This window comes from Ictalurus furcatus, chromosome 5 (genome assembly GCF_023375685.1).
Source record: "Ictalurus furcatus strain D&B chromosome 5, Billie_1.0, whole genome shotgun sequence".
NCBI classification, from domain to species: Eukaryota; Metazoa; Chordata; class Actinopteri; order Siluriformes; family Ictaluridae; genus Ictalurus; species Ictalurus furcatus.
Window position 1 is genome coordinate 26,645,112 of NC_071259.1, and position 14,793 is coordinate 26,659,904.

At 35.9% G+C, this 14,793-nt stretch overlaps 2 protein-coding genes across 2 annotated transcripts; both read left to right on the forward strand.

The window, feature by feature from the left end:
* LOC128608077 (tumor necrosis factor receptor superfamily member 14) lies at positions 1-7,847 on the forward strand. The gene is made up of 9 exons (XM_053625483.1): positions 1-350; positions 2,168-2,257; positions 3,180-3,305; positions 3,399-3,548; positions 4,334-4,418; positions 4,535-4,695; positions 4,871-4,887; positions 5,568-5,626; positions 5,716-7,847. The coding sequence occupies exons 1-9, from the start codon at positions 311-313 to the stop codon at positions 5,753-5,755; spliced, it is 768 nt and encodes a 255-aa protein (XP_053481458.1). The 5' UTR covers positions 1-310; the 3' UTR covers positions 5,756-7,847.
* Positions 7,848-11,809: 3,962 nt separating this feature from the next.
* LOC128608278 (tumor necrosis factor receptor superfamily member 14-like) lies at positions 11,810-14,214 on the forward strand. The gene is made up of 4 exons (XM_053625913.1): positions 11,810-11,990; positions 12,848-12,973; positions 13,065-13,214; positions 13,924-14,214. Exons 1-4 carry the CDS (start codon positions 11,810-11,812, stop codon positions 14,010-14,012), a joined length of 546 nt encoding a protein of 181 aa, XP_053481888.1. The 3' UTR covers positions 14,013-14,214.
* Positions 14,215-14,793: the final 579 nt, after the last annotated feature.

Sequence of the window (14,793 nt, forward strand, 5' to 3'; positions counted from 1 at the left end):
AAAAGCAGAGGAGAACAATAACAGCAGCCATTTTTTATGGAATAATTATGAATCGAAACTTATAAGTAATTCACGTTGTTCTTAGTTAAAACTAAAGTATAAGTAAAAGTATAGTAATTGGTTCGGTTACGGAGATAAAACCCGTCGGTCGCGAGACTGCTGAAAAAGATTCAACTCGACTAAAGAAGAAAATGGAGGAAGTGACGGGAGGGTGTAGTACGCGTCGACAAGAGCGAGAAGACACGACGCGCTCCATACTGTGATCAGCCAGTTCTGTTGTATTGATCTAACTCTGTGTTGTGTCAGAATAATGAAATCCACGGTTCGGACACTTCGTCTGTACATTTTCGGTACGCAGGCTGTGTGACCTGCTCACATTACACTTTATATCTGCTCTTTATTCGGGACGTTGATTATAAATTAATTTATTTAATTTTTATATGAACTAGTAAATTGTATTAACGTTCATTTTAACGCAAAACATAAAGGCCAAATCTGTTTAGTTCTAAATCGAGAAAGTGTGTACAGTACATGTATGAATAGTTTAATTTTAAGATATAATAGTGATTCATTACAGTCACAACAGAGGGTCCTCTGCTGACATAAAGCGCAGATACAGGAAGTAACGTAAAAAAAAAAAATCTACATAACTAACACCCCATACTTCTCATCATCTCGCAATTTTATTTCATTACAACCTAAAATGTTAATGTGTCCATACTGTCAAAATACTATCGCATATAGACACATCAAAACTTACTGTGGTTATTACAGCGCGTAGACAGCTGATGAGTGATGGTCCTGAAGGTGCACATGATTTGATTTCCTCTGCTGTGTGTGCTATTTACATCCTCTGTGCCCCACTGCCTGTCTGAAACGCCGCCCGGGGTTTAAAAAAAAAAAAAATTTTAATCATGGTGGGGCAAGACTTTTTCAGTATTAGCTACATATATTCATACATTAACCGATCCATTTTAAGTAACTGCTTTATCTTGGTGAGGGTCAGGGTGGATCCAGACCTTATTTGAGGAACATGAGGCAGGAGTACACCCTGGACAGATCACCATATAATTAATTGCACACACATTCATGCCTAGGCATGCTTTCTGGAGGTGAGATTAACAAACGCAGACACCGCATGCAACTTGGAGCTGTGATGCACCAAAGCTATACACTGCATCACCATGCCCTCCTTTTGTAATAATCATTTTCACCAATGATTGTCATCAGTGAACTGCCAAGTTACTTAAATAATAAGCACACTTGTTGAACTCATGTTAGTGCAGTGAAATCACTGAACTTTGCATCTGACTAGAGTTAAAAAAAAAAAAAAAAAAGTCTGCACTAGCTTTCCCATCTATACATCATCTAAACACCAAAATGTACAAGACCATGATATTAAGAATGTGTACCAAATAACTGACAGAGTTATCCTAGTTTTTTTTTCTCTCTCTCTGGTTGTTGGTGAATGCATTTGTGTCAGATAAACATGCACAATGGTGTGTGTCAACAGCTTGTCAATCAAATAAGCCGTGCTCCTGGTTCACACTGACTTCACAAAACGTAACTTATGTTTTACATCGGCTTACAGCTAGATACGGTGGTGAAATCACAATAAGAGTTTCAGATCTTGTTTGCTAATGTTTAAATAATGTTTTAATTAAGCTTGAATCCTACTATAAATTGTTAAGGAACCATGAGTAAATACAGAATTTTGGAAACTCATCTGACACCTTCTACTGTTTTAAGTGGGGCATCATTATGGCTCATTTGTTTACAAATCCTAACCCTGTTCTAGCCCTAGTAATGACCAGAGGGGGAATTATTCTATGAGGAGATTTTAAGTGTACTATGGACCCTAATAATTGATCGAATGCCTTGTCAGAATTGTACATGTAACCCCAATCCAGGAAAACCATTTCCAATTATATTGTTGCTTTAGGGTTGGTGAAATTACAATGAGTTTCAGACCTTGTTAGTAACATTTAAAAATGTTACTTGTGTAGATTTGTTCAAGTCAAGAATTTAATCAATGTGAAAAGTAAATACATTTTGATTGGAGAGGTTTCTAAATATATAGCTGTAGCTAATGTTTTTGTCTGGACTTTTGTTTGGAAAGTATAAACATGCATTAAAAAAAACAACTATTTGTTTTGTCTCCTAACAGGTGTTTATGCTGTCCTCACATATGGAGCTAAATGTGGGCCAAGTGAATATCTATCAGCAGCTGGAGAATGTTGTCCTATGTGTAGTATAGGTATGACATGGTGATACTTTAGTCATTAAAACAAGTCAATAAGTAATAGAAAGAAAAACCTAGCTGAATAATAGGTATAAAGTTATTAGGCAGTAAAATTAATTCATTCATCTTCAGTAACTGCTTTATCCTGGCCAGGGTAGAGGTGGATCTGGAGCCTATCCGAGAACACTCGGTGTAGGCCAGGAATACACCCTGGATGTGATGCCAGTCTGTCGCAGGGTGTCACACATTTACACGTAGCGGCAATTTATAGTCACTAATCCACCTACCAACGTAGTTTTGGATAGTGGGAGGAAACTGGAGAGCACAGACATACAGAGGTTTGAGGTAGCAAATCTGTGTCACTGTGCTTCCATTAACAAAACAATTGAGGTTATGCAGTCTGAAAAATTTCCATTTTAAAAGCCTGTACTGCAAAAATACCATTTTGTTTAACATTTCATTTTTATCCTAATTGTAATAATCTTTCTCTTCAGTGGTTTATCTTGGACATGGATTTATTAATGATAATGATAATAATAATAATTCCTTACATTTATATAGTGTTTTTCTGGACACTCAAAGTGCTTTACATAGTATTTGAGTGGTGGGTATCTCCTCAATCACCACCAGTGTGTAGCATCCACCAGGATGATGCGATGTCAGCCATAGTACGCCAGAACGACCATCACACATCAGCTATTAGTGGAGAGGAGAGTGAGATGTAGTCAATTCAGGGATGGAGATTATTATGGGGCCATGAACCCCCTTCACCATAGTACTATGTTTTACTAGTGATATTTCGCTTAACATCTGCTAGCAGCACTTTAAAGAAGCCTTTATAAAGATGATTTTTGAAGGCCTTTTTATGGTGAACTCTCACCTCTGCCCTCTCATCAGTTAATATAAACTCACTTCAAATTATCTCTGTGTTCTGCAGGGTCGGTGGTTCTCAGAGACTGCTTTGGTGATTACAGTACATCATGCAAACCTTGTTCCAAAGGAACGTTTATGAATGAACCTAACGGCCTTAACAAATGTTTTTCATGTAAATCCTGTGACACAGGTAAATATCTTTGCTCCTCTTTGTCTTTAGTCTTAAATTCTTGTTTTGGTTATCTTAATCTGAGGGTTTTCTAATCTGATGTTCTGGTTCTAGGCTTTTATATTTTGCAAGAGTGTACCACAATAAAGGATACAGTATGTGAGGTCTTGGATGGATATTATTGCATGCAATACTCAGATAGAGAATGTTCTCTTGCATTGAAACACAGTGAATGTGAACCAGGGCAGCAAGTAAAGACTCCAGGTGGGTACTAAAGCCTCATTCCTTCCTCTGATCACTGTCACACTCAAAAAGGTGCCACTCTGAGTCAGTGCTTTTGACACTTAAGTTCCTAGTAAAAATGCTTGTTTATGGAGTTGTGTTTAGCCAAATAATAGAAAATTGGAAAATGTATCTGAAATAAGAGCTTTGGCCTCTTGCAGAAATTTGCATTTTAAAGCTCCTAAAGAGTCACTACATGTCACAGATCTTTGAGTGAATCAGTGAAAAGTAGTTGCCTCAGTAGCACTCAGTCTATAAAAGTATTTTATACGGGTACCTGAAAACATTAATAATGTTAAAATCTGGACAAAATTATGTTAAAACAGATTAATTGAAAACCATAAAGGTTCAAATTGAGAATTATTCGGGGCTAAAGAAAATTTTCGGGGCAAAACCTGATATATTTTTTAAATGCATTTTAGGAAGTTAGGTGAAAGGATTACTTATATTATTTGCATTAAAAAGAAAAACAAGACTTTGTGAAATTAGTTTCATCAGGACATAGTTTCTTACATCTTCTCCTGAAGTACTGCTTTATTGCACATTTTAGTTTTATTTCCTGTAAAACACATGAATTCTTTAACAAGACTGTCATAAGGTTAAAGATGTACAGTACAGAGAGATTTCAAGAGCAGGATTGGGAAACACTGCATCCTTAAAAACATGGATGAATGGTTCTATTGTAAAAATGTTATGTGCTGCACTGTAGTGAATTTTCAGTGTGTTTGAGGATGAAGTGTTCTTGATGTTTCACCATTCATTTACAGGCACTAAGGCCTCAGATACAGTTTGTGAGCCGTGTCTACCAGGATTTTATTCTCCTAAAGGAGTGAACTGCACTAAATGGACTGAGTAAGTTATTTATTTGTAATATAAACTGTAATATTTTTGTTTGCATGTTGCATTCTTTACCTTTTAGCCAGAGTATTTTTCCTTGTGTAAAAGTTTTCATTTTTTCTTTCTTCAAGCTGTTGGGTCAATAATGAGATTGAGGACCAAGAAGGCACTTCCATTACAGATGTTCAGTGCAAACCAAGAAGGACAAGATATGGTGTCATCGCAGCTATTCTCACACTTCCTATACTGACTGTTATAGTTCTACATCTGTCGCACAGAGAAGAAATCAAAGGTGAGTTGAGTTCCCCCCCAAACCCCCGAAATAAAACAATGTATCAATTGATTATGTTCAGTGGAAATCATGACATGTGGTTAAATATCTAATACATCAAGATATTATAATATTCTTAACTAATATATTGTGACAAGTGCTTGTATTATCTTAACATTCTTGTTTTGTTTTACAGGTATCACAAAATTAACAGTAAGTGCTGACATTACAATCAGTATTGTCTTATTACATTTACCATTTTGTTTTTTCTTATTGTTTTCAAAAACATTCATTTTGTTTTTTCTTATTAACTAAAATTTTAGTTGTTTAAATGAAAGTGTTTTGATTTTTGCAATACTGAAGCAATACTGTTAGCTTATTTAAGTCTATTAGCAGTTCTTTTTCATCAAAACTACTGCTTGACACTTGTTTTTCATTAGTTTTATTCAGCTTCCTTTTGATGCAGTTAATATCTATAAAATTCATGTTATAGAAAAGTGACTTTGTTAAAAAGAATAAGTATAATATTTAGCAATTTGTAACATGCTTTATTTAACTTTCTTTCCTTTTATATTTCTTTTTAAATTCATCATAATATACATGACAGTCAGTGTCATGTGTCACAGTGCAGTTTTGATGATTTCCTTGCTCTATCACAATTTCTTCAACTCACTAATGGATGAATAGTTAAAGCTGATGAATTGTTAGCTTGTAGTGTGAAATTCTGGAAACCAAACCGAGATTCTCTTCATTTATTATAATTGGACTACGCTGATGTAACATCCATATTTACTCTCCACTTAAAGTTGTACTCCTTATTGGTTACATCTTTCATTCAGATGAACTGGTTGTGTTTGTAGATCTATTAATGCGGTTTCTTTTTGTGCTTACAGAGTCCTGTAGAAGAAACAGGACTTGAAGCTTCATTATGTGTCCCATCATCCAGTAATCCGTAAGAGCTGCCCCTTCAGTTTCATCATGAATGCATAATGAAAGCTGGTTCATACTATGATCATAAATGTTATTATTCTTTTCCTCTAGGGTGGTAAAAAAGGAAACAGATTCGCCAGCTGTAACCTGATTGGAACAAGGAACACATTGTACATGTGAGAACATTGCTAATTCCTCCACAAGGATTTATTTCAGTGTGTTATGAAACCAGCAGCGGTATAAAAGGAGAAATAGACATTTTTTGTTTGGAAACCCACACAAACTCTCCTCAAGGCAGAGGGGGATCGTGCTACAGTACATTATTTCCAGTACAGTACATTCATGGATGTTATGGTGCTACATTTGGATAATTTTTTATAACCAAACCCTGATTGAGACTTCAACAGAACTTTGATTTGGACTTGTTTTGCTCCTGCTTGTTTGTGATTCTTATTGTTGGGTAAATTTACTAACACACTCTGGACCAGGAACATGAAGATCATGTAACAGTTTTATTCAGCTTCACTCCATTTAAATAATTATGTCACTTCTTCTGGAAACTGGTTACATCTGAACCAATTTAGAGTTCAATACTAATTTAGAGTTTTACCTGTTTTAAATATATGCAATCACAACATTTACATTTGTATTTTTAATTAATTTAGCAAACTTTGCTTTGGTGTCGAGTGCATTTTCCTATCTTTTAACTCATGCTCCAAGAGAAATGAATTTTTTGTCTAATTTTTAGTAGATCTTAGATTTTTTATCTTACAATCCTGTTGCCCATTGTGATGTAGTCACATGTTAATGTATATACAATTGTTCATATCACATATTTACATAACATTGAGGTATTGTGTACATTTAGCCTGGCAGTCATTTCAAAATTATTTTATTGATCTTGTGTAAGCCTGTTCCCATGAAACATATTGGAATGGTATTATGCATCGGTGTAACTTAAATTTGGAAACCCAACAGCTTCAGTGTGGTGTGAGCAGAGGAACTGGTGTAGGGGGCTTCAAAAATAACCATTTAAAGACAATGTTGCCTGTAGAAAGGGTTGTCACAGTCGTTAATGAGTTAATATGCTGGCCAGAGGAGGATGAGCTTTCCCTACTGAAACTTCCTTTCACAGTTTATTCTGGGGTTTTTTTCTTCCTTGCCATTGTTGCTTACTAATAATTAAAACACTGATTATGCCTGTTTAACTGATTTTAACAGTACTCACATTCAAAACTGTAAAAATGCTAAACATTATACTCTGTTTGATATTAAAATGATTGTAGAAATTTTTAGTACAATGTATTTTAAAGTCCCCGTGAACTGCCTTGAAACGCGCAGTGTTATTTGATGTGTTGATGACACTTGTGCATTTGATTGGACGGAAAATCTGTTGAGAAGCAGACGTGCAGAATGTCATCAGTGGGGGCATGTCATCTGCTGGTGTTGGTCCACTGTGTTTTCTCAAGTCGAGAGTCAATGCAGCATCTACCAGGAGATTTCAGAGCACTTCATGCTTCCATCTGCTGACAAGTTTTATGGAGATGCAGATTTCCTTTTCCAGTAGGACTTAGCACCTGCCCACAGTGCAAAAACTACTAGTAACTGGTTTGCTGACCATGGTATTACTGTTCTTGATTGACCAGCCAACTCACCTGACCTGAACTCCATGGAGAATCTATGAGAGACACCAGACCCAACAATACAGTTGAGCTGAAGGCCGCTATAAAAGCAACCTGGGCCTCCATAACCTCAGCAGTGCCACAGGCTGATTGCCTCCATGCCACGCCGCATTGATAAAGTATTTCTTGTTTTTGTTTTGAAGCATGAATAATTTGGATGGTGTAGCCAAAACCAGTAAAAATCAAAGGCCTTTTTCAATTATTGTTTAATGTAAATTACTTTTTTACTGTGTTGTATAAAAAAGTGCCATTAGTGCAATATTAAGTACTGTTAATATTTTCTTTTTTGTGTTTATTTTGTTTTACATCACAGTGCTGTTGAATGCTCGATTCTGATTGGTCTGAAGGTGTTGATTATTTTTCAAATAACAGCAGCTCTGACAGAAGTTCCAGCTGCAAGGCAAATCACAAGTTTATATTAATGCACTTGTTCTAATACATTATTGTTTTTATAACCTGCACAGGAACTTACATTACAGGACTTAACAAAAACGGATAAAAAAAAAAAAAAAAGATATGTAATCATTGATCTGTTGAAATTTTCTCTGAGGAGATGTTTCTTTAACATTTTTGTAAAATAGTTGCGAAAATATAACCAATGTGGAACCAGTTACAGATGTTAGGGACACGTGTTTGCTGGGTAGTATGTGTGTACCTAATAGTACGGTGAGCAGCATCAATGTGAATGAGAATTCTGGCTCTTTTCTTTTCAGTGAGTCAGATCATTTGGCTTGGCTTATCAGTAATAGCTAAGTCTTTTGTTCCAGAAAGCTGGTTTAAAAAACCTTAACCATAACATTATGAACATTAACTCCAATTCAGCAACTGTGTTCATCGCTCAACCTGCCTTTTGGAATATCCCCTAGGTCAGAGGTATTCAAAGTGTGGAGAAATTGCAGAGGGTAGGTGAGTTAGTTGTAAAATATCATAGGTGGATTTGGACCCTTTTGATGGGGGCTCAAGCACCCAATAATATAAGTGTCATAGCCTGGGTTATATATTTTTTAAAAATAACTTATTGTTAATACTTGAGATGTGTTTAGAATAATATTATAATGAATTTATTAATGTTATTGTGAATTTGAAGAAATGCCACAACATTTCTGGTTATGCACTGTTGTAGACGGCCCTGCCTCTGATATGGAGTCCTTTACCTCCCTTTGTGTTGTATCTCCTATCTCAACATCTAAAAAAAATTACACCCAGAAACAAAACTCTAACTCTTGGTGACTACTTTCCAAATATTACTAAAGCCTCCCTCAGAGGACAGTGTGACATCTTACACTGCAAAATGATTCCACAGGGACAAGAGAAGAGCAAGAAAGGAGAGAGCAGAAGAAAGGGCAGGAAGAATAAAGAATCATCGGGATGTGCTGATCACTGACAACTACCACATGATCCTGCAATCTCTGAGGGCCCTACAGATTGCTTTAGCTGCAATGGCTGATCGACTTTGGAAGTGCCATGGAGATGTTCAGAAACAGATATGAAAAGTCATAAGAATACAAAAAACTTTAAGAACTAAAATGTATGTAGAAGATATTGCTGTTAAACCACTTCCTGACCCACATGAATATGACCTAAGCCAAGCTCTAGCATACATGTCTACTGAATGAATACAAAGTGTTAAAATAACAAAGATGCTTTGCTTATGTGTGTGATATGAAAGGTACAAAGTGCTTAAAAGCCTTTGGATGTAACAGGATATTGTGGTTGGTTCAACATCCTGTGCTCAAGTGACTGAAAAACACACACATATTCTTAAGAAATGCTGAGCAGATGTACTTTTGTGGTGAAGACTTACGCCATAGTTATTGTTAATTACAGTATTGACAATTGTTATCCTGCTTATCAAACATTAGAATGTAGAAAAAGTTTGATATCTGTGACTTTGTTTGTGGTATGGATGTTGGTAGCAGAAGGGCTGGTTTGATAATTTCAGATACCGCTGATCTCCTGGGAATTTCACACACAACAGTCATGTTGTAGCCCATCCGCTTCAAGGTTTGATGTTTTGTGCATGGTGAGATGCTTTTCTGCTAACCACGGATGTAAAGAGTGATTATTTGAGTTATTATATCCTTCCTAGCAGCTCAAACCAATCTGGCCATTTTTCTTTGATCTCTCTTATCAACAAGGTGTTTCCACCCACAGAACTGTTGCTCACTCAATGTGTGTGTGTGTTTTTTTGGGTTTTTTTGCACCATTCTGTGTAATCTTTAGAGACTGTTGTGTGTGAAATTCCCAGGAGATCAGCAGTTTATGAAATACTCAAAACAGTCCATCAGGTACCAACATCCATGTCATGATCAAAGTCACAGAGATCACACTTTTTCTTAATTCTGATGTTTATTGTGAACATGAAGCCATTGAGCTGTATCTGCATAATTTTTTGCATTGCGCTGCTGCCACATGATTAGATATTTGCATGAATGTGCAGGTGTATGGGTGTTCCTAATAAAGTGGGCATTAAGTGTATATTTGTAATGTTTTATATGATACAGCTCATGGTTTTACTAAGAGCTACTTACAAAGTGAATATTATTAACCAGCAGAACTGCAGCTAAATTAAGGTGATAGTAAATGTAAGTAAATATGACAAAGTAAGAGAACTTATTGTAGTTAGTGTCAGTTGAATTCTCAGAAAATTGTGGCTGATGTACCGACTAACTTTAAGTCACTGATTTTAACAAATTCTACAGTCACAGAATATCCCACATACAACTTAACATGAATTGCTTTGTTTTTAGTATTTCACACAATATAATGCAATTTGCATTATGCAAGATACAGCAATATTTTTGTATAGGGTAATAAAAATTGTTGTATAGGATAATAAACAATGACATCTGTAATAATCACACTGAACCTCAGCTATAGAGTGGTGCAGGGATGACATCATTTTGTCTGCCAAAACCTGGAAACGAGTTAGCATTACATAAGTGCAAATCTTTGTCTGTAAAACCCCTTTTTATTATTTTTTGTAAAGACTTCAAATGTTACTTGCATACTGTCTCAACCTCACGCAATGTCAAAGCCTTAAATTCCTTTACATGTATAATACAATGTATAATATTTATGCTTTTTTTTTTTAAGTGTGTACAGTTGAAAGTGTGTTGCATATAAGGGAGGGAGGGAGGGAAATAGGAAATGAAATATTTATTGCATATTAATTACTTATAATTAATGTGCAATAATTATTTATTAACAATAAATTAATATAATTATAAATGATTAATATTAATATTAATAATTAATAGCCATAATTATTTATTGCTAATTAAATATTACCCCTGGCCCAATGTTTTGTTTGTTTTGCTTTTGTTTTATTTTATTTCCTGGTCCTTTGTTTGCATAATATATATTATTAATGCTATACCTTTATATTACACATATAAACTTATTGTGCCATATAAAAATCTTATACAGTTGCCCAGGTCATGCACTTTTTAGACGGTCCCTTACTGACTCCATTACTATAAGGTGCTGATGACCTGCGTTTCCCAAAGCCCGCTTTAAGGGGAGAAAATTTAAAAATATATTCAGTTGTATTGATTATATGTCCACTCAATACACATTATTAAGACAATACACATTATGTCCTTTTGTGTGTTTATTTCTTGAGAAATAGAAGAGAGAAGCTCGAATGTACAGCGAATGTCCAATATAAACCCAACTTTAACACGGTGCACGCGGTTTACAAAACCGAGGGTACGTTTACAAAACCGAGGGTATAGATTACACACGGCTGTGTATTTTTTTTCCCCTTACCTGACACTAGGGGGGCTCCGTAAGGGCTCCGTAGAAATGCCCCTCGGGGTTTTATTTATTTATTTATTTTAAATCAGGACATCACTGGTGGAGCAAGACTTTTTCAGTATTAGCTACATATATTCATGCATTGACCCATCCATTTTAAGTAACTGCTTTATCTTGGTGAGGGTCAGGGTGGTCCAGACCTTATTTGGGGAACATGAGGCAGGAGTACACCCTGGACAGAACACCATATAATTAATTGCACACACATTCATGCCTAGGCATGCTTTCTGGAGGTGAGATTAACAAACGCAGACACCGCACGCAACTTGGAGCTGTGATGCACCAAAGCTATACACTGCACCACCATGCTCTCCTTTTGTAATAATCATTTTCCCCAATGATTGTCATCAGGGAGCTGCCAAGTTACTTAAATAATAAGCACACTTGTTGAACTCATCTGTTAGTGCAGTGAAATCACTGAACTTTGCATCTGACTAGAGTTAAAAAAAAAAAAAAAGTAGTAGTCTGCACTAGCTTTCCCATCTATACATTCATGTCAGATAAACATGCACAATGGTGTGTGTCAACAGCTTGTCAATCAAATAAGCCGTGCTCCTGGTTCACATTGACTTCACAAAACCTAACTTATGTTTTACATCGGCTTACATAAGTTAAAAAAAATTTAAATGAATTTAAAGAATGTGAAAAGTAAATACATTGTGATTGGGAGGTTTCCGAATGTATAGCTTCGCTAATTTTTTTAAATGTCTGGAGTTAAACCATCATTCCAACTTTTACAATCTTGGAAAGTATATACATGCCTGAAAAAAAACCTATTTATTTGTCTCCTAACAGGTGTTTATGCTGTCCTCACATATGGAGCTAAATGTGGGCCAAGTGAATATCTATCAGCAGCTGGAGAATGTTGTCCTATGTGTAATATAGGTATGACATGGGGATACTTTATTCATTAAATCAAGTCAATAAGTAATAGAAAGAAAAACCTAGCTGAATAATAGGTATAAAGTTACTAGGCAGTAAAATTCATTAATTCATCTTCAGTAACTGCTTTATCCTGGCCAGGGTAGAGGTGGATCCTGAGCCTACCCGGGAATGTTGGGTGTACGGCAGGGATACACCCTGGATGGGATGCCAGTCTGTCACAGGGTGTCACACATTTACACGTAGCAGCAATTCGGAGTCACTAATCCACCTACCAGCTTAGTTTTGGATAGTGGGAGGAAACCGGAGAGCACAGACATGCAGAGGTTTGAGGTAGCAAATCTGTGTCACTGTGCTCCCATTAACAAAACAGTTGAGGTTATGCAGTCTGAAAAATTTCCATTTTAAAAGTCTGTACTGCAAAAATGCCATTTTGTTTAACATTTCATTTTTATCCTAATTGTAATAATCTTTCTCTTCAGTGGTTTATCGAGGACATGGATTTCTTAATAATAATAATAATAATAATAATAATTCCTTACATTTATATAGTGCTTTTCTAGACACTCAAAGCGCTTTACATAGTATGGAGGGAATCTCCTCAACCACCACCAGTGTGTAGTATCCACCTGCATGATGTGACAGCAGCCATAGTGCGCCCGAACGACCGGCACACACCATCTATTAGTGGAGAGGAGAGTGAGATGTAGCCAGTTCAGGGATGGAGATTATTATGGGGCCAACACTTTAAAGAAGCCTTTATAAAGATGATTTTTGAAGGCCTTTTTATGGTGAACTCTCACCTCTGCCCTCTTATCAGTTAATATAAACTCAGTTCAAATTATCTCTGTGTTCTGCAGGGTCGGTGGTTGTCAAAGACTGCTCTGGTGATTACAGTACATCATGCAAACCTTGCTCCAAAGGAACGTTTATGAATGAACCTAACGGCCTTAACAAATGTTTTTCATGTAAATCCTGTGACACAGGTAAATATCTTTGTGCCTGTTTGTCTTTAGTCTTAAATTCTTGTTTGTTATCTTAATCTGAGGGTTTTCTAATCTGATGTTCTGTTTCTAGGCCTTTATATTTTGCAAGAGTGTACCACAATAAAGGATACAGTATGTGAGGTCTTGGATGGATATTATTGCATACAGAAGTCAGGTAGAGAATGTTCTCTTGCATTGAAACACAGTGAATGTGAACCAGGGCAGCAAGTAAAGACTCCAGGTGGGTACTAAAGCCTCAGTCCTTCCTCTGATCATTGTCACATCAAAAAAGGTGCCACTCTGAGTCAGTGCTTTTGAACAAGACACTTAAGTACATAGTAAAAATGGCTTGTTTATGGAGTTGTGTTTAGCCAAATAATAAAAAATTGGAAAATGTATCTGAAATAAGAGCTTTGGCCTCTTGCAGGGATTTGCATTTTATAGCTCCTAAAGAGTCACTACATGTCACAGATCTTTGAGTGAATCAGTGAAAAGTAGTTGCCTCAGTAGCACTCAGTCTATAAAAGTATTTTATACGGGTACCCGAAAACGTTAATAATATTAAAATTTGGACAACGTGAGTGTTAAAACATCAGAATTGAAAACCACAAATAATTTTATAATAAAGGAAGTTAGGTGAAAGAAATACTTGCATCTTTGCATTAAAAAGAAAAACAGGACATACTTTATGTCTTCTCCTGAAGTACTGCTTCATTGCACATTTTAGTTTTATTTCCCCTAAAATAAGACCGTCTTCTTTAGCAAGACTGTCTGTCCTAAGGTTAAAGATTTGCAATACAGAGAGATTTCAAGAGCAGGATTTGGAAACACTGCATCCTTAAAAACATGGATGAATGGTCCTATTGTAAAAATATTATGTGCTGCACTGTAGTGAATTTTCACTGTCTTTGGGGATAAAGTGTTCTTGATGTTTCACCATTCATTTACAGGCACTAAGGACTCGGATACAGTTTGTGAGCCGTGTCCACCAGGATTTTATTCTCCTAAAGGTGTGACCTGCACTAAATGGACTGAGTAAGTCAGTTATTTGTAATATAAATGTAATATTTTTGTTAATATAATTGGACTACGCTGATGTAACGTCCATATTTACTCTCCACTTAAAGTTGTACTCCTTATTGGTTACATCTTTCATTCAGATGAACTGGTTGTGTTTGTAGATCTATTAATGCGGTTTCTTTTTGTGCTTACAGAGTCCTGTAGAAGAAACAGAACCTGAAGCTTCATTATGTGCCCCATTAATCAGTAATTGGTAAGAGCTGCCCCTTCAGTTTCATCATGAATGCATAATGAAAGCTGGTTCATACTATAGAACATAAATGTTATTATTCCTTTCCTCTAGAGAGGTAAAAAAGGAAACTGATTCACCAGCTGTAACCTGATTGGAACAAGGAACACATTGTACATGTGAAAACATTGTGAAATAGACATTTTTTGTTTGGAAACCCAAACAAACTCTCCTCAAGGCAGAGGGGGATCGTGCTACAGTACATTATTTCCAGTACAGTACATTCATGGATTTTATGGTGCTACATTTGGATAATTTTTTATAACCAAACCCTGATTGATACTTCAACAGAACTTTGATTTGGACTTGTTTTGCTCCTGCTTGTTTGTGATTCTTATTGTTGGGTAAATTTACTAACACACTCTCGACCAGGAACATGAAGATCATGTAACAGTTTAATTCAGCTTCACTCCATTTAATTGATTATGTCACTTCTTCTGGAAACTGGTTACATCTCAACCAATTTAGGGTTCAATACTAATTTAGAGTTTTACCTGTTTTAAATATATGC

Bases quoted from the DNA above. Each gene is read 5' to 3' on its own strand.
- LOC128608077 (XM_053625483.1), top strand. From the start codon at position 311: ATGAAATCCACGGTTCGGACACTTCGTCTGTACATTTTCG. The intron at 3,549-4,333 runs GTGGGTACTAAA...ATTCATTTACAG, and splicing joins GCAGCAAGTAAAGACTCCAG to GCACTAAGGCCTCAGATACA. The intron at 4,419-4,534 runs GTAAGTTATTTA...TCTTTCTTCAAG, and splicing joins AACTGCACTAAATGGACTGA to CTGTTGGGTCAATAATGAGA.
- LOC128608278 (XM_053625913.1), top strand. From the start codon at position 11,810: ATGTCTGGAGTTAAACCATCATTCCAACTTTTACAATCTTGGAAAGTA. The intron at 11,991-12,847 runs GTATGACATGGG...TGTGTTCTGCAG, and splicing joins TTGTCCTATGTGTAATATAG to GGTCGGTGGTTGTCAAAGAC. The intron at 13,215-13,923 runs GTGGGTACTAAA...ATTCATTTACAG, and splicing joins GCAGCAAGTAAAGACTCCAG to GCACTAAGGACTCGGATACA.